The following is a 27614-nucleotide window of genomic DNA, read 5'->3' as shown; positions in this document are numbered from 1 at the left end:
GAAACAAAAAATGATTGGGTAGTCCTTCTTTGTTCCAGCGTTATAGAAAAGATATTGAGCTCACAGCATTAATTAGCAAAATGTTGTTCAGTATTCTTGTGGCACGTACCTGGTCTGGGGCCAATCGGACAAGAGGGCTTCCCTTGTGTCTAAGTGCCAAGCACCCCTGAAGGTGGGAACAAGGAGTGCTAGACCTAAAGAAGCATGGGTGCCGTTTAGGTAGAAGCGATTTGCAGTGCAGAGGAACTGGATAGCTGTCAACTGGTCTGTCAGGGCAGATGGCAGGACCTCCGTAGCCCCAGGTGTGTAGCTGAACCAGGGCAGCGACCACAGGCAAGGTGACACCTGTGGAAGAAGCAGGAGCAGGCTGGTGACTGAAGGACTGAAGAGGCAAAGTCAGGATGAGAGCCAAAGTCATACACAGGAAGGCAAACCAGGGAGTATGCAGTAGGGTCGTTAGGAGCAAGCCAGGGTCATACACGGTAGAGCAAGAAAAGCAGAGTCCTTAGAGCAAGCCGGGGTCAAAACCAGGGATCAGGCAGCAGAGAAGTCCAGAGGCAAGCCGGGTCGGTAATGGGTAATCCAAGAATACAAGAAACATAGGAGCAAGGAGTACTGGTAGCTGAAGATGATCCAGCAAAGTCTGAGTGCAGCCACTGACCTTATATAGGGCATTTGGCTCCAATTCTGGCAGCAGGTGTGTGTGAACGTGAGCCAGTGTGAACGTTTGTGCGCATGCGCGCATTTCTATGCAAACAAGCACAGCCATGTCAAGTAGTGGCAACTATGCTAGGTCTTTTCTTCAGTACTTGCACATCTTTATACTTCTGACTCCTTTTCAGCACCTGCTCATTCTTATTCGGAATAGCACCCTGATATCTTGGTTTTAATTTATTTGAAATAAATGCATGCAATGCTGAACGAAATGTATTAGTGATACTTAAAATGTATCTAATCTTTGATCTGTGAAAAATTGTGATTTTGAGTAGTGCAGAGTTAAAACCCATATCAGATTTTTTTCTGAGCAAGAAGGATAAGTTGGTAGTGCTGGATCCCACAGTGAAGTTCACTCTTACAGATTAACATGGAGTCACGTGTGTTGTGGTGTATTTGGACACTGGGCAGGCTCACTCTTACAAAAGGTGACACTTCAGAATGTAACCAGAAGGACAAAAGTGGACAAAATTTTCTTTGGTGTTGAAACCTTATTCTTGCCTTTTAGGTTTTTCTTGCTATCTGTGTCCCAGCTGGGGAGCTCCAACCCCCTCTCTTTGTCTTGTTGGCCATTGTTACCCGTAACAGTTGTCACTGGAACAGGAACAGAGAAGACATCTTTTAATGTGGATAAATGTTCTAGTGACAACTGTCTTGATTTTCTCTCACTTTCTGTTGTTTTGTGACAGAAAGTGAAGGAAAATCTCTCCAGTGGAAAAAGATAGTAGGTTTTAAAGTGTTACTAAACCCAGGACCCTGCATTCACTATATCTGGTCTCCCACAGTACGCAGAACATGGAAATGCTTTTTTTTTTTTTTTTTTTTTTTTTTAAGAAACTATACAGTAAACTGCTAAATATGTTTTCTCATCAGCAGTTTATAGCAGTCCTGTGGCTTCTATCAGTGTCTGGTTAAAGCTTGTAGTAGGAGTTTTCATTCTCTTCTAACTATTCTATGAGGCTGAATGACCCCTGGCCCTCTGTCTGGACAGTGCTGATTGGCCCTGTGCCAATCACATGCAACACCCCCTCCAAAAAAAAAAAAAAAAAAAAAACTCTCTAGCAATACACACCAAACTGAGCATGTGCAGAGTGCCCCCAAGGCTCTGTACTATCAGGAGATGGATTGGGGACTGTGGAGGAAGGGGAGGATCAGAGAAGACAGGATCTAACTGCCTTTTTACACAATGCGGAGGATTAACCCCTTAGGTTCCACAGTGAGTATAACAAGCATGCTTTACTGCATATACAGACTGATTTTACTGTTGTGGGTTTAGTAGCATTTTACTATCCAAAACCTGCTTTGACTTTAAATAAATTGAATTTTATATTGTTAAATTTTTTTTTAAAGTATTAATATAACATCAAGAATAACACTAATTAATTCTTCAGTAAATGGGAGAGTATGAAGTATGGATTGAGAATAGGTAAGAAGGAGTAGAAAATTCATAAATGAGAACCAAAAAGGAAATGGTTGTCTAAAAAGCAGAACAACAGGCATACTTTGTTATATTCTCCTCCATGCAACGTAACAAATGTTTAGGTACTCTGGTGTGAGTCTCAGACATTACAATTTTTGTTGGTTAAAAATGCAAAAATAAGTGTTATGCCGCGTACACACGAGCGGACTTTACGGCAGACTTTGCCCGGCGGACTTTTCGATGGACTTTACGACGGTCTTTCTTAATGAACGGACTTGCCTACACACGATCAACCAAAGTCCGACGGATTCGTACGTGATGATGTACGACCGGACTAAAACAAGGAAGTTCATAGCCAGTAGCCAATAGCTGCCCTAGCGTGGCTTTTTGTCCATTGAACTAGCATACAGACGAGCTGACTTTTCGACCGGACTCGAGTCCGTCGGATAGATTTGAAACATGTTTCAAATCTAAGTCCGTCCAACTTTTGAGAAAGCAAAGTCCGCTGGAGCCCACACACGATCGAATTGTCCGACGAAATCCTGTCCGCCGTGCAAAGTCTGCCGCAAAGTCCGCTCGTGTGTACGCGGCATTAGCTTTCCTGCCAACCAACACACAAAAAAGCCACAAATGAAGAATGCCACTTGCATTTTTGCCTGTAATTTTAAAAACAGAAATTACACTGAAAACGCAAAAGCAAATCTTATTGGAGTATCTTATACTAATTTGCAAAAAAACTCTATCTTACCATAGCTACTACCTTCTCCCCAGTCCACCATACAAGACATGACAACTTGCTTTTGTATATTTAGGTTTTTAAATAGGGATTTCCATTTGTTTCACCCTGCTAGTTGCCTACTGTAGTAGATGGTAAAGCTCTTTCTTTTGTTAGAACACTCAGAACAAATGTACACATGGCAGCAAAGGGACACAAATAATAGTGAATTTCCCCAGCAATTACTTATAAGCATCTGTTGCAAGCAGAGCTGCCTGATCTGCTACAAATCTGATTGGTTTGCTTATCAATATGCTTCATTTGGTAAAAAATGTATAGAATGTATTCATTTTCTGTTCCATGTTGCTGATCCCTAACATAATTTAGTTCAATGCTATAGTAATTACTGTTGGTTTACTGTAGTGCTGTAGGGGACGTCAGCAGGGGATCCCAAAGGGGTCTTGATTCAGTGTTCTATGGGTTTTATTCTCTTTTTGCACATTGCCACTTCTCTGCTGTTATACCTTCTTGGCACCAGGGTGATGATTGGTGGCTATGAGCATAGAGCACCAGTGCTTTTAGGAAAAGTGCCCCTCTTTTAGGGACCCCCTTTAAAGCAACTTAGAGGAAGATAGGGCAGAGCATTTCATCTACTGAAAGCAGGTGAAAAAAATAAAGTGATCTTAACCCAGCGATCTAGCCCAGTGATCTAACTTCCTTCCTGAGGGCCCAATATATCGAATTTTACCTGAAAAAAAAATCCACCTGGAAAAAAAAAAACTCTCTAGTAATACACACCAAACTGAGCATGTGCAAAGTGCCTCCAAGGCTCTGTACTATTAGGAGATTGATTGGAGACTGTGGAAGAAGGGGAGGATCAGAGAAGACAGGATCAAACAGCCTTATTACATAATGCAGAGGATTAACCCCTTAGGTTCCACAGTGAGTATAACAAACATGCTTTACTGCATATAAAGACTAATTTTACTGTTGTGGGTTCAGTAACACTTTAACCATATTTTACTATCCAAAAAAGCTGCTTTGACTTATGAATTACATTTTTTATTGTTAAACTTTTTTTTAAATCCTTTACCAGAAAAAAAAAATCCACCTGGAAAAAATATTGAGAAGTAGGAACTTCACAACACAGTATAACGCTTGCAAGTTTAATTTGAAATATATTCTTAACATACTGTAGGTGCGCTAACAATATTTATGCATCTGAAGATTCTTTGCACTTTTTTATGCAATAGTGATGTAGTCATAAAATATACTTAACTTTAGTGAAAAAGTATACTTATACTCCCATTCTACTTTCTTTTTAATTTCTGCACTTCATTCACAAATTTTAGGGAATATTGGGCATACTGTATATTTGAAAAGAATAAATATGATTTTGCTTTATTGTTATTTTAAATTAAAGTATACTTTTCCATTTGCCTGTTTCAGATGTCGTGTTGTGGTATATCTGGGCTTGGCGACTTTGCTAATAACTCATATTACCATGATCTGTATCCTTCTGCTGCATGGCCAGAGGCCTGCTGCACACGAGAGGACCCAGTCATATCTGGAGTTGTTAAGGACACACAGAAATGTATGGAAAATACTCCAGGTTACACTAACAATCAGGTAAAATATTACCACATGTAACATTGCACAGTAAATAAAAAGCACAATCATATAATCCAATTTTGGAGGGAAACTACAGTACTGTATATGTTTCCAAATTCCTTGCTTCAACCACCTTTCTGTTCAATATACATTTTTTAAAGTTTTACATGACCAGTGTATAAAAACTTTAATGAACTTCAAATGTATTGCAGTACAAACCTTGACAGAGGTTACAAAATACAAATCCAGGTGCAAGCGCATCGATGCATCATGCATAATGAGGAAAGTTAAGGAACTTGTCAAAACATATATTGAGTATAATTTCTGAGGATAGGGGCTCCTTCTGGTCTATTATTTACTGGGGGTTCTGGAGGCAGTTAGGATCAAGTGCCTCTATCATACCTTTTAGTACCATAGTGGGGGAAGCGCCTACCAAGGGAGCATGCCTCAAACCACATCAAAGGAAAAAAGATGTTTAATGTAAGGATTAGGGATGAGCCCACAGTTCGAGTCGATTGTAAGTTCGATTCGAACATCGGGTGTTCGTTTGTTCTAAAACGAACCGAAACATATGGGGGCGTTCATGGAAAATTTGAGCACCGCAGAATGCCACATTTTGTGGGTCCCTTCCTTTTCACTGGGAAGGGACACACAAAAATGACAGGGACTAAGGATGGGAACTCGCAAATCTTGAGGTACAAAAATTTCATCCCTGTACTACAATAGGTCATCTCTTGCCTGTAGAGTGACATCAGACAGAAGAGGAGCCCCTATGGAAGGTTGTTTGATTTCGGATAGCAAGTCCCCTTGGGGCATAAGAAAGTTCCCCCGAGGATAGGATGGTATCTGGAGGTAAGGGGGCTTCAGATTCACTGAACATCCGGGAAAGTGCATCGGGCTTCGTACGAGAATCTGGTGAAAAAAAGTGCCCACCTATCAGGAACCATGAATCAGACCGAGACAGAAGTATAGTTAAATCACATTTGTTTAATAATAATAATAAAAAGGTAAACAGAGTAAGCGTGGTCAAAACAAGCCAGAGTTCAGTAACTGGATAGTAGGCCAAGCCAATGTCTAAGAGCCAGAGATGAACGTAGTAGTGCAGCAAGCAGGATCAGGAGCCAGAAGGGACGTCAGCCGAGCAAGTCTTCAACAGGAACGCAGGAGAAAGTCTCTGTGATGTTGACAACGGCGAAGGCAGAGATCAAGTGAGCTGGACGGCTTTAAGTAGGCAGGACTGACGAGCAGAAGCAACAACAGCTGGGTGACTGTGAAGAGAGATGGGAGCTGGCAATTAGCCTACAGCTGAGCGGCCAGCACAGAGAAGGAAGGGCTGAGCCCAGCCCTGACAGTACCCCTTCCTCAACGACCCTTCCCCTCTCGGAGGACCACCAGGCTTGAGGGGGAAACGTCTATGGAAATCACGGAGGAGGACAGGGGCATGTACGTCCGAGGATGAGACCCAAGAGCATTCCTAAGGACCGTACCCTTTCCAATGCACCAGGTACTGCATGCGCCCACGGAACCTACGGGAGTCAACAATGGATTGTATTTCATACTCCTCATGGTTCTCAACCTGTACAGGGTGAGGACATGGCACCGAGGTGGTAAAACAGTTGCAGACCAAAGGTTTTAATAAGGAGACATGACATTTGAAATACGCATATTAGAAGGAAGGTCTAATGCGTAAGCCACTGGGTTAATCCTGCAAAGAATACGGAAGGGCCCAATAAACCAAGGTGCAAACTTCAGTGAGGGAACATGAAGTCGGAGGTTGCGAGATGACAGCCAGACCCTGTCCCCAACCTGGTAGGAAGGCGCAGGCAAGCGTCTGCAGTCAGCATGGAGTCTGTACATATCATTAGCATGACGCAAAGCCTCCTGGACTTGTGACCAAGTGGAACGAAGACCACGAAGATGCTCCTCTAACGCAGGAATACTCTGCGGAACAAACGAGTCAGGCAACATGAAAGGTTGGAAACCATAATTCGCCATAAACGTGGACAATCGGGAAGCAGAATTTAAGGCACTGTTGTAAGCAAACTCTGCCCACGGTAATAGGTCTGACCAGTTGTTATGATGGTCAGAAATATAGCAACGTAGGAATTGCTCCAAGGACTGATTGGCTCGTTCTGTGGCCCCATTAGACTGCGGGTGATACACAGAGGAGAAAGCAAGCTGAATTCCCATCTGTGCACAAAACGATCACCAGAACCAGGAGACAAACTGACTACCCCTGTCCGAGACAATCACCTTGGGCAGTCCATATAAGCGAAAAATCTCCTTAGAAGTGGGCAACTTCTTAAGTGGAATACAATGACACATCTTTGAAAACCGGTAAACCACCATAAGGATAACAGTGTTGCCTTGGGAGTTGGGTAACTCCACAATGAAATCCATAGACAGGTGGGTCCAGGGCCTCTCTCCATTAGGTATGGGTTGTAGGAGGCCCACTGGAAGGTGTCGTGGAGTCTTACTCTGAGCACACACGGAACAGACTAGGCCACCAAAATTGTTGGAAAATGGCCCAAACGAGTTGATTCTTCCCAGGGTGGCCAGCTGCCTTGGGAGAATGGTAAGTTTGGAGCACGGCAGTACGGAGACTCTCTGGGACAAAGCAGCAGTCACAAGGTTTCTCAGGAGGAGCATGGACCTGAGCAGCAAGAATTTTGTCACCCAAAGGAAAAGTAAGACTGGTGCAAACCATAGCCATAATACGATCAGGAGGAATCATAGGGGCCGGAACCGACTCCATCTTGGAAGTGGAGGAAAATTGTTGTGACACAGCGTCAGCCCTTACATTCTTAGTACTAGGTAAGAATGAGACAATGTAATTGAAACTTGGCAAGAAAATAGCCCATCGCGCCCTTCTGGGAGAGAGGCATTTAGCCTCAGACAAGAATTAAGATTCTTGTGGTCAGTAAGAATGAGAACCGGTACAGTGGTACCTTCGAGGAGATGTGTCCATTCGTTCAGGGCTACAATGATTGCCAACAGCTCTCTGTCACCAATCTCATAATTGCACTCCGCAGGTGACAATTTCTTGGAAAAGTAGCCACAAGGATGCATAGCGCTCTCAGAGGTAGGACGTTGAGACAGAAGGGCGCCAACACCAGTCTCAGAAGCATCAACCTCAAGGATAAAAGATCAGGATGTGCCAACACTGGAGCAGAAACAAAGGCAGCCTTGAGGCTCTCAAAGGCCTTACTGGACTCCGGAGACCAACTCTGTGGGTTACCATCTTTTCTGGTCATATGAGCCAGGGGCTTGACCAGAAACGAGAAGTTACAAATAAACTTCCGATAATAGTTGGCAAAGCCCAGGAAATGCTGTAGAGGACATAAACCCATGGGTCAGGGCCACTGTAGGTCTGCCGAAAGTTTCTCTGGGTCCATCGAAAAAAACAGCAGTGGAAATGACATAGCCCAGGAATTTAACCTGTTCATGATGGAACTTGCACTTCTTCAGTTTACAATAGAGATTGTTCTCTCTTAGTTTCTGAAGCACACGACAGACATCTGTGTGGTGGCTCTCCAGGGACTTGGAAAATATGAGGATATCATCGAGATAAACCACCACGCATAACTGCAACAACTCTCGGAGCACATCGTTAATAAATTCCTGGAAAAGTGCTGGGGCATTACAAAGGCCAAAAGGCAGTACTCATAATGGCCTGTTCTGGTATCAAAAGTAGTTTTCCACTCGTTGCCCTCCTTAATCCGCACGAGATTGTATGCCCCTCTCAAATCAAGCCTCGTGAAAACCATTGCTCCCTTGAGGCGGTCAAATAACTCTGCAATCAACGGAAATGGGTAGGCATTCTTAATCGTGAAAAGACTGAGACCCCTATAATCAATACAAGGTCTCAGTTCACCATTCTTTTTCACAAAGAAGAAACCAGCACCAGCAGGAGACGAGGATTTGCGGATGAAACCTCGAAAAAGTGTGTCTGCAACATACTCCTCCATGGCCTTATCCTCCAAGACTGACAAAGGGCAAACCTGGCCACGAGAGGGTATGGCACCAGGTTGAAGGTCAATTGCGCAATCATAAGGCCGGTGTGGAGGCAAACTACCAGCTTGACCTTTGTCAAGACAAAAATCGCGGTACTCCTCCGGCAGGGAGGAGAGTGAAGAGGTGCACAGGACTTCTGGAAGCATGTCTCACTGCATTGTGGTGACCAGGAGAGAACCTCAGCATGGAGCCAACCAAAAGAGGGGTTGTGCCTCTGTAACCAAGGATAACCAATAACCAGCGGAAACCTAGGTGAGGAAATAACTTCGAATTGGATTATCTCATTGTGAAGGGCCCCTACGGTCATGGACAATGGAACTGTCTCATGAGTCACATGGGCAGGCTGTAGAGGTCTCCCTTCAAGAGCCTCAATGGCAAGTGGAGTGTCACACAGCTGCAGCGGAATCCATTGCTGTGATACAAAGGCAGTATCAATGAACAAGCCTGCAGCCCCAGAGTCGACTAGAGCCTGTATCTTGAGGGACGACTCAGCCCAAGAAAGGGTGACCGAAACCAGGGGCTTATCCTTCTGGATAACTGGGGACAAAACAACGCCACCTATGGTCTGTCCATGACAGGACCTCAAGGTTCGGGCGTTTCCTGGACGGGTAGGACAGGACTTCAGAAAGTGACCTGCCTGGCAACAATAAAGGCACAATCTCTCCCTCCTCCTAAAAGTTCTCTCATCTGCAGAGAGACGCATGAAGCCCAAGTGCATGGTTTCATCTTTACTGACCGACTCGGTACCAGGAGGCATGGGAGGCGAGGGAGGCATGGGGCACGGGTGGGACTGCAAAGCTCGGAGGCAAACGTACAGGAGGCTTCCGCAAGTGCTCCTTAAAAGAGAGTCTTTCTTTGAGTCTGGAGTCAATGAGGATGGCAAACGTGATCAACCTCTCCAGCTCAGTTGGTATATCTCGGGCTGCTATCTCATCCTTAATGGAATCCGAGAGACCATGAGAAAAGGCAGCCACGAGGGTCTCATTGTTCCAAGCAACCTCTGCTGCCAGAGTACAGAATTCAATGGCGTAGTCAGCAACAGTTCTCGTACTCTGTTTGATGGACATGAGGCTCTTGGCAGCAGAAGCGGAGCATGCGGGAACGTCAAATACCCTTTTAAAGGAGGCCACAAACTCAGGGTAACTCATGACAACAGGTTTTTGCGTCTCCCATGGAGGGTTTGCCCAGTCCAAGGCTCTCTCAGAAAGCAAAGATATCACGAAACCTACTTTGCTTCTGTCCGTGGGAAACGCCTGAGGCAGCATCTCAAAGTATATCTCAACCTGGTTGAGAAACCCTCTGTATTGAACTGGATCGCCCCCAAATCGCTGGCGAGGCAGAGCGGAACCAGACATACCTCTTATAGGGGTAATACTCGAGGCAGGTGCCTGCACAGAGACTGGCACAGCAGCAGGGACGGCCTACAACTCAGGTTGTACCGGAGCAGCCACAGTGGGAGATTCCAGGTGAGCCGTGTGACTCAGGAGCATTTGTAATGCCATGGCAAACTGATCCATGCAATTATCTTGCTCATCCAATCTGGAAAAAATATTCCCAACAAGTGGATTGACTGTATCTTCTGAATTCATGGCCTTTGCCTACTATCAGGAACCATGAATCAGACCGAGACAGAAGTATAGTTAAATCACACTTGTTTAATAATAACAATAAAAAGGTAAACAGAGTATTGCCCCATACACACGGTCAGACTTTGTTCGGACATTCCGACAACAAAATCCTAGGATTTTTTCCGACGGATGTTGGCTCAAACTTGTCTTGCATACACACGGTCACACAAAGTTGTCGGAAAATCCGATCGTTCTGAACGTGGTGACGTAAAACACGTACGTCGGGACTATAAACGGGGCAGTGGCCAATAGCTTTCATCTCTTTATTTATTCTGAGCATGCGTGGCACTTTGTCCGTCGGATTTGTATACACACGATCGGAATTTCCGGATTTTGTTGTCGGAAAATTTTATATCCTGCTCTCAAACTTTGTGTGTCGGAAAATCCGATGGAAAATGTCCGATTGAGCCCACACACAGTCGGAATTTCCGACAACACGCTCCGATCGGACATTTTCCATCGGAAAATCCGACCGTGTGTACGGGGCATAAGTGTGGTTAAAACAAGCCAGAGTTCAGTAACTGGATAGTAGGCCAAGCCAATGTCTATGAGCCAGAGATGAATCTACTAGTACAGCAAGCAGAATCAGGAGCCAGAAGGGACGTCAGCCGAGCAAGTCTTCAACAGGAACGCAGGAGAAAGTCTCTGTGATGTTGACAACGGCGAAGGCAGAGATCAAGTGAGCTGGACAGCTTTAAGTAGGTAGGACTGACGAGCAAAATCAACAACAGCTGCATAACTGTGGAGAGAGATGAGAGCTGGCAATTAGCCGACAGCTGAGTGGCCAGCTCAGAGAAGGAAGGGCTGAGCCCAGCCCTGACACCACCTGGTCTGACGTGGTTTCAACCTTTTCCCAACTTTCAAGTACTCCAGATTCTTGTGATCGGTATAGATAAGAATCGCATGTGCTGCTCCCTCCAAAAGATATCGCCACTCTTCAAGTGCCGCCTTAATTGCTAATAGTTTTCAGTCACCTACATCATAATTCCTCTCTGCTTCCAACAATTTGCGAGAGAAGAACACGACTGAGTGCAAAAGAGACTTGGGCCCCTGTCTCTGGTAAAGGACTGCTATTTCTGATGCGTCCACCTCCAAAATGTATGGCAAAGCTGGATCAGGGTGCTTTAGAACTGATGCCACTTTTATGCCCTGTACACACGATAGGATTTTCCGATGGAAAATGTGTGATAGGACCTTGTTGTCGGAAATTCCGACCGTGTGTAGGCTCCATCACACATTTTCCATAGGAATTTCCGACACACAAAGTTTGAGAGCTTGCTATAAAATTTTCCGACAAAAAAATCCGTTGTCGGAAATTCCGATCGTGTGTACACAAATCCGACGCACAAAGTGCCATGCATGCTCAGAATAAATTAAGAGACGAAAGCTATTGGCTACTGCCCCGTTTAAAGTCCCGACGTACGTGTTTTACGTCATCGCGTTCAGAACGATCGGATTTTCCGGCAACTTTGTGTGTATGCAAGACAAGTTTGAGCCAACATCTGTCGGAAAAAATCCTAGGATTTTGTTGTTGGAATGTCCGATCAATGTCCGACCATGTGTACAGGGCATTAGAGTTACAAAGGCAGTTTGAGCTTCAGAAGACCAGTGGAACCGAGTGCCTTGCTTAGTCAGCCTTGTGATGGGGGAAATGATGCGAACCCAACAAAACGTTGGATTCCTTTTTTATCTGTAGGGACTGGCTAGTCCAGGATGGCAGAGACCTTCTGGGGGTCCATCTTGAAACCCTCCACAGAGATGATCAACCCCAGGAACTGAATGCTTTGACGTTCAAACACGCACTTCTCAGGTTTTGCGTACAGGCTCGTGAAGTCGAAGTCCTGTTAGCACATTCCTGACATGCTCACAATGTTTAACCAAGAAGGGAGAGAAAATCAGCATGTCATCTAGGTATATTATGACAAACAGGTCAAGATAGTGTCTGAAGATGTAATTCACAAAATGCTGGAATGTGGCAGGGGCATTGCATAGACCAAAGGGCATCACTAAATATTCAAAGTGCCCGAACCGAGTGCGGAAAGCAGTTTTCCATTCGTCCCCACTTTGGATACGAAGTAAGTTGTATGCTCCACAAAGATCCAATTTAGTGAATATTACAGCGGCTCCAAGTCTCTGAAACAGTTCGGGTACCAGAGGAAGAGGGTACCGGTTTTTGATTGTAATTTTATTGAGCTCCTGATAATCTATGCAGGGACGTAGAGAGTGGTCCTTCTTTTCTAGAAAGAAAATCCTTGCTCCTGCCGGGGAGGTGGAAGGATGAATAAACCCCTTTTCCAGGTTGTCATCTATATAGGTTTTTAGGGTCCCTAATTCCAGTTCTGTTAAAGGGAAGATTCTCCCAAAAGGAATCTCAGCTACGGGGAGGAGTTTGATTGGGCAGTCATAGGGCCTATGTGGGGGGGGGGGAGTCTTAGCACCTTTCTTGCTGAAAACATCCAAGAAACTGTGGTAAACCTCTGGGACAGCTTGGCGGGTTTCAGCATCTGATTCCAAACATAGCAAAGGAGACAGAACATCAACAGCTTCCTGTAAGCAGTGTTGGTGGCAGTAAGGAGAGAGAAAACTGATCTTCCCTGAGATCCAATCAATTTGTGGGTTGTGAGCCCTCAGCCAAGGCATGCCTAGAATGATGGGGAACAGTGGTGATTCAATGACATCTAGACACAGTAGTTCTTGATGGTTACTGGCAATGGTGGTGTTTAGAGGAACAGTTTCTTGCATGACTTGCCCCGACTTAATAGCTGATCCATCAACCAGATGTACAGAAAGTCCCTTTACCTTAGACTGCAGGGGAACTTGGTATCGGGTGGCTGCAGGCTCCTGAATCAACTATAGCGGTGACCGGAGTATTTCCTCCTGGAAGCTGTAAGGAAATGGAGACAGCCAGATGAGAGTTGTTGTTTAGCAAAGCAGGTGTAAGAGCAGGAGAGATGGATAAGCACTTACGGAGCTTTGCAGGGCAAGTCCTCACATAATGTCTAAGTTCCCCACAATAGAGGCAGAGGTTGTTGACCCGCCAGTGTTGACGTTCCTCAGGTGTAAGTGAAGGACGAAGCAAGCCCAAATGCATTGGTTCAGAAGCATCAGAAGTGGTGGTTGCTCGTGCTGAGGAAGCAGAATGAGGGAAACTAGGCACGCGTGGGAGCATCCATACTGGACGAGAGGGACTGGATGTTCGCTTTGATCTTCATTCTCTTAGACGTCTGTCTATTTGAATAGATAGGTTGATGAGGGCGTCTAGAGTGCCCACTCGAGCCAGTACATCTTTTAGTGATTCAGAAAGGCCCATGCGAAATTGGTAGCGCAGGTCGGCGTCGTTCCAGTTTGTGTCGGAACTCCAGCGCCTGAACTGCTGGAGGGTACGTAGAGCCGCTTCTTCTGCGGTAGTAGTCTGTTGCGGGTCCTCATAAAGTGGAGACATGGCTTGAAAGAAGGTGCTCAAGCTGTTGAGAGAGACATCCTGCTGCTCCAGCAGGCAGTGGGCCCATGACTGAGGCTCTCCTAACAACAGGAAGATGACAAAGCCCACCTTAGTGGACTTAATGGAAAAAGTCCTTGGCTGCAGAGCAAAGAAAAGTTCACAGGTGTTGCGAAATGCCATGAATTTACTGCGTTCCCCAAAGAATCTTTCAGGTGTGGGGACCTTGGGTTCAGGCGGCATCATCACCACCGCAGGTGCAGCAGATGTCCCCGATGTGGAGGGAGCAGAGGAAGACAGGGCTCCTCCAGGGGGGTATAACCCTCTTGCAAGTCTTTAACGGCCTGGGTGAGTCCAGCAAGATGACGGCAAAGTTCGTCCATTGGAGATGTTCCCTGCGTGGGCTCAGACATGGCTGTCCAGTACTGTCACGTACCTGGTGGTTGAGCCCAGTTTGCAGGGAGCAGCCTCTCATACCTCTGACTCGAGAACCCCTGATAAAGCAGGCAGGGGCTCAGGAGTGCAAAGGGGCACAAGTGCCTGACAGGTTAGCTGATGCAGGGGGCTGGTCTGGACCTCCGATGCAACTGAGAGGAGACTGGCAGCTGGAGACAGGCAGAAGAGACTGGCAGCTGGTGGCAGGCTGGAGCAGTAGTCAGGCAGGAAGCAGGACACAGCAGACAGTAGGGAGGTGTTCTGTAGTTCAGATCACAAGCAGGTGCAGGCAGGTTGGGTCAAACCCTGGCGGGCAGATCAGGTACAGGAATAGATGCCAAAGAGGAGTCAAGGTACTAGCCGGGTCGGTAGCAGGCGGGCAGCAAACAGGCCAAAGGAGCAGCAGAAGAGTAGTCAGGACAAGCCGGGATCAGAGACGGGCAGCAGGCAAGGATGGTCAAGAACAAGCCGGGTCAAACAGGAATCAGAGGTGCAGAGTAACAAGTAGCAAGGGTCTCAGAAAACGCTGTAGACTAGACAGCAAGGCAGCAAGGCGTCAGTCTCCTTTAAATAGCGCATCTTGGCGCCAAGCACTGTCACGAAGTGCGCACAAGCAGGTGCAGGCAGGCCAGGTCAAACACTGGCGGGCAGATCAGGTACAGGAACAGATGCCAAAGAGGAGTCAAGGTACTAGCCGGGTCGGTAGCAGGCGGGCAGCAAACAGGCCAAAGGAGCAGCAGAAGAGTAGTCAGGACAAGCCAGGATCGGAGGCGGGAAGCAGGCAAAGATGGTCAAGAACAAGCTGGGTCAAACAGGAATCAGATGTGCAGAGTAACAAGTAGCAATGGTCTCAGAAAACACTGTAGACCGGACAGCAAGGCAGCAAGGCGTCAGTCTCCTTTAAATAGCGCATCTTGGCGCCAAGCGATGTCACGAAGTGCGCTTCCCTGTGCGCGCCGTCATTCATGCGTTGCGTATGAGCGTGCGCCGAATGGCTCTTCTAATAGGGAACCCGCGCACAGGTATTTTTCTGTCTCTCTGGTTGCTGGAAAGCCTTTTCTGACAGTATCTAATACAGTGTGTACAGTTTCTAATACACGTCTGGTGGTGTACACAGTATATAATACAGTGCAGCCATTGTACAGTTGCTAATACAGTGCAGGCGGTGTACACAGTATCTAATACAGTGTGTATAGTTTCTAATAGACGTCAGGCAGTGTATTAATATATATATATATATATATATATATATACAGTCTAGTATCTGGATTTTGCAAAAGCATTTGACACAGTTCCCCATAAAGGTTTACTGTACAAAATAAGGTCCGTTGGCATGGACCATAGGGTGAATACATGGATTGAAAACCTGCTACAAGGGCGAGTTCAGAGGGTGGTGATAAATGGGGAGTACTCGGAATGGTCAGGGGCGGGTAGTGGGGTCCCCCATGGTTCTGTGCTTGGACCAATCCTGTTTAATTTGTTCATAAACGACCTGGAGGACGGGGTAAACAGTTCAATCTCTGTATTTGCAGATGATACTAAGCTAAGCAGGGCAATAACTTCTCCGCAGGATGTGGAAACCTTGCAAAAAGATCTGAACAAATTAATGGGGTTTGCAACTACATGGCAAATGAGGTTCAATATAGAAAAATGTAAAATAATGCATTTGGGTGGCAAAAATATGAATGCAATCTATACACTGGGGGGAGAACCTCTGGGGGAATCTAGGAAGGAAAAGGACCTGGGGGTCCTAGTAGATGATCGGCTCAGCAATGGCATGCAATGCCAAGCTGCTGCTAACAAAGCAAACAGAATATCTGTGATTGCATTATAAATGGAATACAAGGAGGAGAGATGGAAACCAACTAGGAATAGGGGAACCCTACAGTCTGTGTCACATCCCAAAATATAAAAATAAAGAAAACATCCGCGCTGGATATAAACACTGATATAACATTAGATGAGCAAAACCCTACAAATCAAGAACAAAACAAGTGTATAAAGGATGAATCAATATTGACAAAAAAGCAGCCGCTAAAAGTGGGATACACACACTCAGTAAACAAAATCAAAAAAAGAGCAGCGCTGTGATAGTGATTACCTTAAGGTTACCCTATAGGTAAACAGATATATAAAGTGAAAATACCTATTTAAGTGTTAATAAATTATATCAAATATGTGAATAAGGGATTGATCACATGAAAATTAGTCCCAAAATCAGTAAGCGAAAAAACAGTCCAGATATAAGTCCCAGCAGAAGAAATGGACTGATGAGGGGAGATAGGATAACAATCCCGATCCCACAAGCATAACACACTTCGGTCCGGTTCGACCGGCCAAAGTGTAATCAACCCTGAAAGGTCAACTGACCGATAGGCTTCCTTGTTTAAAGCATTGTGTGTAGAAGTACGTTATTGGCATGTTAGTTGGTTGTCGTATAGATACATGCTCCATTCAGTTTTATCCTGTTTATTATTTTCCCAGTTTATAAAGCTGTGTATCCATACCCTGGACATTTCTCCACATATCAATAACGGAATGGGTTCGGGGTCTCCCGGTTCACCAGAGCAGTCAGTTCCCAGAAGGGGCTCTGGTGCCGAGACTCCCAAAGCTCATAGCAACATATGTGTTTAGGTTACATGTTTATGTCTATTCAAGATTTTCTGTTGACATCATATATAACAACTGTACCGTTATTATAATCTGTACTCGATGAGCGCTGTGCTCCTTTCCATCTGTCTTGTTCGATGTATTTTCTCAAGAATTCAATAAACTTTACTTTAAAATAAAAAAAAAAAAAAAAAAAAAAAAAAAAAAAAAAAAAAAAGGATAACAATCCCGATTGCCAAATGAAGTACAGTTGGATAAATGAGACCTTCACCGCACCAATGTGACAAACTGATAAAATTGTACGCTTACCAGAAGGCAAGCTAATATAAGCTTGCGACCTTAACCCGGTCGGGGCCTTTGTAGATGAAACGGCACCGCACCCCTTCAGCTTATGGATGAGTATACTGTCAGTCAGGTCCCAGGGAACATTCATATGAGGAGGTACCCCTCCAGTTATACTTGGTTTTCACAGGGGGTATGTGAAGGAAAGAAAGGGCAACATAGTGTAATCCTGCTTAGGTTTGTTAAAAGGTAGATAAAAATTGCACTTACATTTAGTAGGTCATATAAAAACAAAAGTTAGCCGGCCAGCTAAAAAGCGAACACCCGTCCGAGACGGAATCTGCAGCACGTCAGCACGTCAGCACGCCCGACGTACGTTTCGTCACACTCTGACGTCGTCTGGGGCACGGGCGACGCACTGACGTGTCGCACATATATAGCAAACAGCATAACCAGGCCTCGTAATGAGACCGGAACTGGAAATCACCCTGCGCTCCACTAGATGAAGCGGATGGTAAGAAAACGCCATCTTGGACGAGGGAGTGAATAAATAAAATTAATGCAGATTGCTACTGCGGGACCCCCAGATATGCAAAAAATAATGTAAGGCACTATTAGCGAGGTCAACCATACAATAATGCATATCAATTAAGGTAAACTAATGACAAATAGGAATAACAAAAATTACCCTATTCATAAGGAAAATAGAATCCCAAACAAACTATAGGTTACATTACCGATATAAATTAAGTTATAAGTGGGTGCCAAAATTAATTAACCACTTCAATACCAGGCACTTAGACACCTTCCCGCCCAGACCAATTTTCAGCTTTCAGCGCTGTCGCAATTTGAATGACAATTGCGCGGTCATGCTACACTGTACCCAAACAAATTTTTTATCATTTTGTTCCCACAAATAGAGCTTTCTTTTGGTGGTATTTGATCATCTCTGCGGTTTTTATTTTTTGCGCAACAAATAAAAAAAGACCGAAAATTTTGAAAAAAAAACAAGTTTTTCTTTGTTTCTGTTAAAAATTTTTTGTAAATAAGTACGTTTTCTTCTTCAACGACGGGCACTGATATGGCTGCACTGACGGGCACTGACTGGCACTGATACGGCGGCACTGATGGGCACCGATGAGGTGGCACCAATGAGGTGGCACTGATGAGGTGGCACTGACGGGCACTGATGATGGGCACTGATAGGCGGCACTGATGGGCACTGATAGGCGGCACTGATGGGCACTGATAGGTGGCACTGGTAAGCGGCACTGATGGGCACTCATAGGTGGCACAGATGGGCACTTATAGGTGGCACTGATGGGCACTCATAGGTGGCATTGATGGGCACTCATAGGTGGCATTGATGGTTACTTATGGGTGGCACTGATAGTTGGCACAGATGGGCATGGATGGGCACTGATAGATGGGCACTGATGGGCACAGATGGGCACTGACAGGTGGCATTAATGGACACTGATGGGTGGCACTGACGGCACTGGTTGTTTGCAGTGATGCCCCTAAGGGTGGCATTGTTGGGCATCACTGCAACATAATGGTGCCAATCAGTGCCCATTTGTGGGCACTGATTGGCACTGACTGGGCACACTGGGCACATGTGGATGGCCATGGGGTACATACCTGGCCATCCACATGTTGCCCCTTCCCTGGTGGTCCTAGTGGCGATCCCTGGTGGTCCAGTGTGGTGATCTGAGGGGGGGGCTGCGCTGATAAACAATCAGCACAGACCCCCCCTGCCAGGAGAACCGCCGATCGGCTCTCCTCTAATCGCGCCTGTCAGACGCGAGTGAGGAAGAGCCGATCAACGGCTCTTCCTATTGACAGCGTGATCAGCCGTGATTGGACACGGCTGATCACGTGGTAAAGAGCCTCCGCCGGAGGCTTTTTACCAAGATCAGTGTAGCGGTGTGTCAGACTGACACACCGCTCCACCGATCGCCGCGATGCGCGCCCCCGGGGGCGCGCTGCGGCATGTTATCCTGCTGGACGTCATATGACGTCCAGTCAGGATAACACAACCACTTCCCGGACGTCAATCCGCTATAGGGCGGGCGGGAAGTGGTTAATTATGAAAAATTATAAAAAACGGTCCAGAGCATAATTAATTACTCATATACCCCACCCCTTTAATTGAGTAAGGATAGGACATATACAGGGTAAACACCACACTCAATCAAGTAGAAATTACCCAAAATGGGCAGAGCTAGGGAAGGGAAGGGTGATTTTGTCCCCCATAAGAAAAAGCTTTATATATGCATAATAATCAAACAAGGATACAAAAGGGAGATACATCACACTCTAATAATTTAGACATAACATCCCTCAAGAGTCTTAATTGGAATACAAATGATGGGGCATATACCCCATGGCCAGAAACCTTTGATCCACCATGGAGGATATATCCAACCTAGGGTTCGATGGATATTTATGGCCTCTCTTGCTTAGTATAAAGGTAAGTCCTTAAGGGCATCCCAGGGTATATGTATAAATAAGGTTCATCCCATAGATAAAATTTCCTTATTCCTGATAGTAATTTTATGAGTTATCAATGAAGGCATTGGTATCAACGTCCACATTGAGGCCATGTGGGACGTAGCACTTAATTTTATGTATCCAGAGCATCTCGAGCCTAGAGAACTGCCCCTCCAATGGGGACGATACCTATCAATACCCAAAAACAAGGTCTTGGATGGATCCCTGTTATGGGTAGTTAGATAGTGCTTTGACACAGAGTGTTTCGGGAAACCGTTTCTGATGTTGGTAATATGTTCATTTAAACGAACGGAGAGGGGTCGTCTAGTCCTGCCCACATACTGCAAGCCACACGGGCATTGCAGCATGTAGACAACCCCCTCCGTTCCACAGGTGATAAAGGGTTTGATGTCGTGTTCCTCATGAGTACTAAAAGAGGTGAATCTCTGGGTACGTCTAGAGGGCGCAGAATTCAACTTGCAGACACGACATCTACCACATTTATAGTACCCCTTCAAGTTATCAAAAAGGCCTTGTATGTTCCTACCAGGGGGATCCAAGACGTTAGGCGCTAGTCTATTTCTGAGGGACATTGCTCCCTTAAAGATCACCTGAGGTCTCTCTGGGATCACACCTCTCAGAACAGGATCATTACACAATATGTGCCAATGCCTATCAAACAAGCTTTTGATATTATTGTGCTGTATTGAATAGGTTGTGACGAAGGGGAGAGTCACAGAGTTCTCCCTAGGGAGTGCCCTCTCACTTAATAGTTGTTTTCTATCAATATCCTTGACATCATATAGTGTTTGCGTTAGAAACTCCTTCTTGTAGCCTTTTTCCAAAAATCGATTCATCAGGACATCGGCCTGTTCCAAGAACTGAGAATCGTCAGTGCAATTGCGTTTAAGCCGCATAAACTGACTCTTGGGTACAGACCGGAGCCATGATCTATGGTGACAGCTATTTAAAGGAATATAAGAGTTGCGGTCCGTTTTTTTGAAAAATGTGGAAGTTACGAACCGGTCCCCTTGTATACCAATATTCAAATCCAAGAAGTTTATATTAGCTTCAAATTGGAGTACAATACCCCTGTCATTTTGGTTAAGTTCCTCCATAAATAGATCTAAGTCACTGCGATTACCATCCCACAGGAGGAGGATGTCGTCAATGTACCTAGCCCACAGTAATAACTGGGGCCTCTGGCAAACATGGACGACATCCTCCTCCCATAGGGCCATGAATAGGTTCACGAGACTGGGGGCATACTTTGCCCCCATCGCAACTCCACGGTCCTGTCGATAGAAGCATTTGTCCAACCAAAAATAATTGTGAGACGCGGCGTATCTTAGGAGTGCCATAATAACGTTGATCTGCTCATCATATAATTCAGAGTCCCTCCTTAAATAATATTCAACCGCATATAAACCTAACTCGTGAGGAATAATTGTGTATAGGGACGTTACGTCCGCCGTCACAATCCACATAGTGGGACTAGGGGTGAAGTTAGCTAGGAGGTTAATAGTGTGTTTGGAATCCCTAATGAGGGAAGGCATTTTCCCCACTAAGGGTTGTAAGAAAAAGTCGATATACCTGCCCACCCGGGACGTGAGGGAATCAATCCCACTCACAATGGGGCGTCCCGGGGGGCAGGAAGGGTTCTTATGCACTTTCGGCAGATAATATATGACAGGAGTGCGGGGGGCTTTAGGTATCAGGTAGGCCTTTTCTTTTTTATTAAGGATGCCTTGTGTATACCCATAGTCAAAATATAAATGGAGAAGAACAGAAAAGCCCCAAGGGATAGTGCGGACACAGAGAGAGTGCAAATTAGGGTACACACCAAGGTAGTATGTAAAAATATATAAATTCACTTTATTGGTACAGATTAAAAATATAACAATGAAAATTTACAAAATGTAAAAACAATGATACATCCCAATTGGAGATAGAACAAGCTGCTAGACTTAAATCACCGACATGTTTCGGATGCCAAAAATAAATATTTTTGACATGTGTATATCCTTCTTCAAGGTAAATAGACAAGCAGACTATTCCATATTCTATCAAGGGCAAAAAAAAGGGGGAAGAGAAAGGGAATATTGTATCAATATTGTGAGTAAATAATTTACAAACAATAGGTCAAACCTAAAACTTTTTTGCAGAAGAGAGTTTAACAAGACACGTGGCCACTCAATTAGAAGAAAAGAGGTTTAACCTTAAACTACGTAGAGGGTTCTTTACTGTAAGGGCGGCAAGAATGTGGAATTCCCTTCCACAGGCTGTGGTCTCAGCGGGGGGCATCGATAGTTTCAAGAAACTATTAAATAAGCACTTGAATGACCACAACATACAGGGTTATACAATGTAATACTAACATAATCACACACATAGGTTGGACTTGATGGACTTTTTTCAACCTCACCTACTATGTATGTAACTATATATATATATATATATATATATATATTCTGCATTCAGTGTAGCCTATATCTGCAGTGCATTCCATGGTGTACTGTTTCTAATACACTTCAGGCAGTGTACACAGTGTCTAATACAGTGTGTACAGTTTCTACTACACTTCTGGTGGTGTACACAGTATACAATACAGTGCAGCCGGACAGCTACCAAGGAGAGGCAGACGCTCACAGACTACTAAAAGAGGGCAAGCAGGCTCTGTGTCTACAGTCAACAGTGGTGGTCGTGGACATGGTGCATTCTCTGCAGGTGGCAGGCTTGTCTTTTTTTGCTTCTGCTGTCCATGTTATTCAGCCACAACATGCAGAAAAGTTGGTGGAGTGGTTAACAAAGCCGTCCTCATCCTTTGTCACCCAGGCTCAGAGTAGTTTCCCTTCCAACACAGCTGCCAAAGCGGCCTATTCCACCGGCTCCTTGTCTACAGTCACTCATTCCGTAGCCCCACCATCTTGCACGGAGGAGTCCCCAGAATCATTGGACCACAGTGTCGGTTATATGATGCTGGAGGATGCGCAGCGATTTGAAGGCTCCAATGTTGGTTCCCAGGTTGAGGAAGGGAGTAACGTGAGCCTAGAGAGAGGGGGTGCCACAGAAGGACAAGAAACTGGCAGTCATGTTTCACAGCAGGGCCCGTTCCTGCTCCCAGCAAGAGTATCTGTGAGGGGTTACAGTGTTGTGGCACCACCACCATCACCACCCAAGGTCCAATTTTTCTGCTCCTGTTTAACATTTGACGCTCAAAAAAGTCCTGCCAGCTGCATCTTTGAGGCGCTGTAGGAGTGGTGAATACAATGCTCCTAAAGCACCCCTGCCCATTGAAATCAATGGGCAGCGTCTCTGAACTGCCGGCAAAGCGCTGCTGCAGCGGCGCTTTGCCGGTGGTTTTAACCCTTTTTCGTCCACTAGCGGGGGTTAAAAGCGCTCCGCTAGCGGCCAAAAAGCGCTGCAAAAACTACGATAAAGCGCCACAACACCTCAGTGTGAAAGTAGCCTTACCTTACTGACAATATGATCTATTACCTAATTCACCCTGTTTTTCAGATAGGCAAAGTCGGAGGCTGCCCAAGCTAAGCTCACACTCTGTCACGGCCAGGCACAGCTGCACAGGCAGCTTTCCCCTCAGCCCTTCCATCCCTCACGCTGGAGATGGAAGATGGAAGAGGTGGGCGGAGCAGTTGATTGGTGCGGAGGCTGAGCGCTGTGAATGCTGGGGCGGCCACGGCCTCTGACGTCACTGGTTGCTATGCGCCGGGCGGCAGGCGATTCTAACAACCAGTGCAGGAGACAGCGCACAATGCACAGCACAGCCGACCAGCATCCAATCCGCTCTGCTGTGCTCCTGAGAGTCTTGCTGACTGATGATCCGGGATTCCTGGTGGTAACTTCTTGCCGGCCTGGCTGCCGCGGCCACCCCTGTTAAATGTCACCTGGAGCCATGGTCCCATTGGGTCCTATGGTAGGGCCAGCCATGACTCTGATGATTGCATTATCACGATGTACATGCAATGAAACCTCCATAGGTTCATGAGTTTATATTTTGTTTCCGATTGAAACATGTTCAGCTACGATATGTGAGAAGGAATAATATCCACACACATGGCACACATTGTTTGGCAGGGCAGGAGACCTGCTTTTTCTTTAATGCTTTTGAGTAATACAACTAGGGCTTGTTCATGCCCTCTGTCTGTGACTGGACAGTGATTGAGAGGCAGCACACTGATAAGCTCGGGGGATTGCAAGTGGTCTGCACCAAGTTACATTCAGGTACCTAAAGTCTAAGTGCAGCTAATCAGCACAAGGAACAAAACATACAGTCAGGATGTGTTCCTCGTGCTGATTACTCATCTGTTAGTAGAAATCCTCCTTATTCCATGTTCCCCCCACTGCCATAATCTTCCTATGCATTGGGGAGTAATACAATTAAGGGGCCGTCACTAGCTCTCAAGAGAGCCTGACAATACTCACCCTTTCCACCTACACCGCCATTCATAGAAGCCATACTACAGCTTCTATGAATGAAACAGAATCTGAATGAATGGAGGGGGTGGAGCTATCTTTCACCCCCCATCCTCCATTCATAGATCCTGTTTTAGTCACAGAAGTTGTAGTACGGCTTCTATGAATGGCAGTGCTGAGCAGAAAGGGTGGGCATAATCAGGCTCTCTTGATGAAAGCTAGTGACAGCCCCTGAGTTGTATTAACCCCCGCTATACCAGAAGATTATGATGGCAGAGGTGGGGGCGACATTGACAAAGGAGGATTTCTACTAACAGAATGCAAGAGGAGTCAGCCCAAGGGACATATCCCCTCAACTGTAAGTTATGTCCCTTGTGCTGATTTTTCTGTATTTTTTTTTGTTTTTTTTCAAAGCCGAAGTTTAGAAATAACTTTTATAACAACTTGGTCCAATGTAAGTATGCAGATTTCATACCTGACTAATCCCTTTAATCCCTACAGTAACTACAAGGGGTCACTCACTTGGCACTGCCACAATTCAGAGAAAGCCTTGTACTTTTTTAATGAATATAAGACTTTTTCTGGTGTCACCACTCCACTTCACTCAGAGAATTTCCTGTATTAATTAAAAAAAATACAAGGGGTTCTTTGAATTGCTGCAGTGGTCAGCGAGTGACCCCCTATGGTTACTGTGCAGAAGGGCAGCTGCTCGCCACTGGAACCAAAAGGCTGCTATTACTGTACTTTCAGTAGCTACTACAGTGGATTTTAGCTTTCACAGGAATAAGACAGGCAGGAGATGTGTCTTCATACATAGTCCAACTTGGACCCTTGCAACTATGCTTAAAAATGAATGCCTAAACTTCAACTCTGATAGTGTAGTGATGAATAAAGAACTTCATTAATTTGTGCCTTTTATATCTGACTTCAGTTTAATGTTCTTTCTCTCATGTATGACTATTAGGCTACTTTCACACTGGGGCAGTGCCAGCGTTAGCGGTAAAGCATCAATAGTTTTAGCAGCACTTTACCGCTGTTACGGTGATGTCTCCAGCTTTCATAATTAGGGGGAGCACATGGGGGGGACAGGGACAAAAGCACACACACACAGTGCCTTGAAAAAGTATTCATACCTCTTGAAATTTTCCACATTTTGTCATGTTACAACCAAAAATGTAAATGGATTTTATGTGATAGACCAGCACAAAGTGGCACATAATTGTGAAGTGGAAGGAAAATGATAAATGTTTTTCAAAATTGGAAACCCGGGCAGATCCTATATCTGGCACCCCCCAGGCGGACAGGCAGCGCACCGCACGTCAACGTCAAGTGATGTTAGGGTAGTATACTGGCAGATGATATAGTGTCAGGTTAGGTGATATAGTGCCAGGTTATGGTGGGCTAGAGCCAGGTTAGGGTGATAAAGTGCCAAGTTAGGGTGATATAGTGCCAGGTTAGGGTGATATAGAGCCAGATTAGGTGATATATTGCCAGATTGGGTGATATACAGTAGTACCAGGTTAGGTTATAGTGCCAAGTTAGGTGATATACAGTAGTGCCAGGTTAGGTGGTAGTAGCAGGCTAGGTGGTAGTGACAGGTTAGGTGGTAGTGCCAGGTTAGGTGGTAGTGGCAGACTAGGTGGTAGTGCCAGGTTAGGTGGTAGTGGCAGGCTAGGTGGTAATGCCAGGTTAGGTGGTAGTGGCAGGTTAGGTGGTAGTGCCAGGTTAGGTAGTAGTGGCAGGTTAGGTGATAGTCCCAGGTTAGGTGGTAGTGGCAGGCTAGGTGGTAGTGCCAGGTTAGGTGGTAGTGGCAGGCTAGGTGGTAGTGCCAGGTTAGGTGGTTGTGGCAGGCTAGGTGGTAGTGCCAAGCTAGGTGGTAGTGCCAGGTTAAGTGGCAGGCTAGGTGGTAGTGCCAGGTTAGGTGGTAGTGGCAGGCTAGGTGGTAGTGCCAGGTTAGGTGGTAGTGGCAGGCTAGCTGGTAGTGCCAGGTTAGGTGGTAACAGGGTAGGTGGTACTGCCAGGTTAGGATGGTAGTGCCAGGTTAGGTAATAGTGCCAGAGTAAATATTTGACAACATGAATAGATAAGAGAATGCTGGTCCTGTTCCCCTCTTCCTCCATCACCTGCACTAAAAGTATGAATTTATGGCTGTCCATGCTGCTGCAGAACCTCCTTCTCCCCCTCCCTGAAGTAAACATAAAGAAAAAAAAGCGCACATGAGTGCTGGCAAACTGAGGACTGATTCTGGCATCTTCCTAGAACTGAAGTCAAAATGTGACGGTCGGGAGGGGAAGAGGCAGGGGCTGCACCACGGACAAATCATTATTGGCTAACAAGATGAGATGCAAATATCCCCCTCCCTTTGATGGTCGGGAGTCGGGACACTGACATCATGCAGCCCTGCATCTTACTGCTGTGCACACTTCTCCACGCATTACAGGTTGGAGATTTTGTTTTGCACAAACACAGGGGCGGGCTTAGAGGTGGAAGCGCTGCTGCTGGAGCTGGCTGTACCTTATGTAATTATGACAAGCAGGAGACCCGGACTGCAAAGTTTACACAACAGGACATGGAGGATGATCCGCACGGCAATTACACTCTGTGTGTCTCTCCCTTCAGCAGCTGAGAGCCTACAGAGAATCGCTCTGTAATTGCCGTGCCGATTGTTTTAATTGGGGGGGGCACATGGGGGCACAGTATGATGTTGGGGGGTCAGGGCCCCCTGTGGCCCCACCCTAGTGATGCCACTGCACTGTTATAGCTGCGCTTTTTGGCTGCTAGCGGGGCACTTTTAACCCCCGCTAGTGGCCAAAAAAAGGGTTAAAAGCGCCCATGTTGTGACGCTGCCTAAGCGCTTTTGTTGCGGCGATGCCTAAGCGCTTTGCGGGTGCTTCGGCAGTCTTGTTCATTCATTTCAATGGGCAGGGCATTTTGGGAGTGGTGTATATACCGCTCCCGCACCACCCCAAAGATGCTGCTTGCAGGTCTTTTTTTCCCGTCCTGCAAGTGCACTGCCCCAGTGTGAAAGCACTCGGGCTTTCACACTGGGGTGGCTTGAGAGGCGCTTTTCAGACACTTTACAGGTGCTATTTTTAGCGCTAAAAAGCCTGAAAAGTGCCTTAGTGTGAAAGAGGTTAGTAATTTTTTTTCACAGAAATGGTCCCTGCTTTCTTTTTTTTTTTTGCATCAAGGTTATCTTAAAGAGGAAGTAAACACCTGACGATTTTCCTATTTTTTTCCAGTTTTATATACTATATATTATTGCAACTTTAAATACAGCAAATTGGCAAAAAACGAGTCAGGAAAATACCTCTTTTATCATATTTTGTATCTCTTCACTTCTGGGTATCGGGCGCACCATGTTTACTGCTGTTTCTTGAATCTAGTATTGACGTCATTTCCGCCCTTACTAGGTTTCCCTATACAAATCTCGTGCATGCGCCGTATCGCCTAAACCAAGCCTCTATCTCGATTGCCGTTACTACGGCAACCGAGCTAAACCATAGCTGAAGCTACATAACTTGCAAGGCGGTATCGCGAGACTTGCCTCTGTGCCATTCAGAGAGGAAGTTAATGAATGATAATGACCGGCATGTAGAGTGGGACAGAAACAGCACACACAGTGTGCCGTTAAAAAATAAACCTACTGCGCAATCGCGCCTGACGTCACCCATGCTTGCAGGGCGATTGCTATGGAAACTACAACAGTGAGTACACTTTCACAGGCAGCGATCAGCTGCCTGTGCTATCTAGATTTGAAACAGCACAAGTTGTATTGGAGGGTTTACAACCACTTTAAGCAATAAGGTAAGATGCAAG

The 27614-nt window shown here is 45.7% G+C and overlaps 1 protein-coding gene across 1 annotated transcript in view; it reads left to right on the top strand.

The window, feature by feature from the left end:
* The window catches only part of LOC141130016 (tetraspanin-18-like), a 115533-nt gene that overhangs the window by 83302 nt on the left and 4617 nt on the right, over window positions 1-27614 (top strand). Inside the window, exon 5 of the mRNA XM_073618008.1 lies at window positions 4299-4478. Within this exon, the coding sequence (XP_073474109.1) occupies window positions 4299-4478 (180 nt within the window). The remainder of the gene's footprint in view (window positions 1-4298; window positions 4479-27614) is intronic.

The sequence above is a fragment of the Aquarana catesbeiana genome, linkage group LG02, assembly GCF_042186555.1.
Source record: "Aquarana catesbeiana isolate 2022-GZ linkage group LG02, ASM4218655v1, whole genome shotgun sequence".
Classification (NCBI taxonomy): Eukaryota; Metazoa; Chordata; class Amphibia; order Anura; family Ranidae; genus Aquarana; species Aquarana catesbeiana.
Note: the sequence above shows the minus strand (reverse complement) of the source record. Positions and strands in the feature narration are given on the sequence as shown.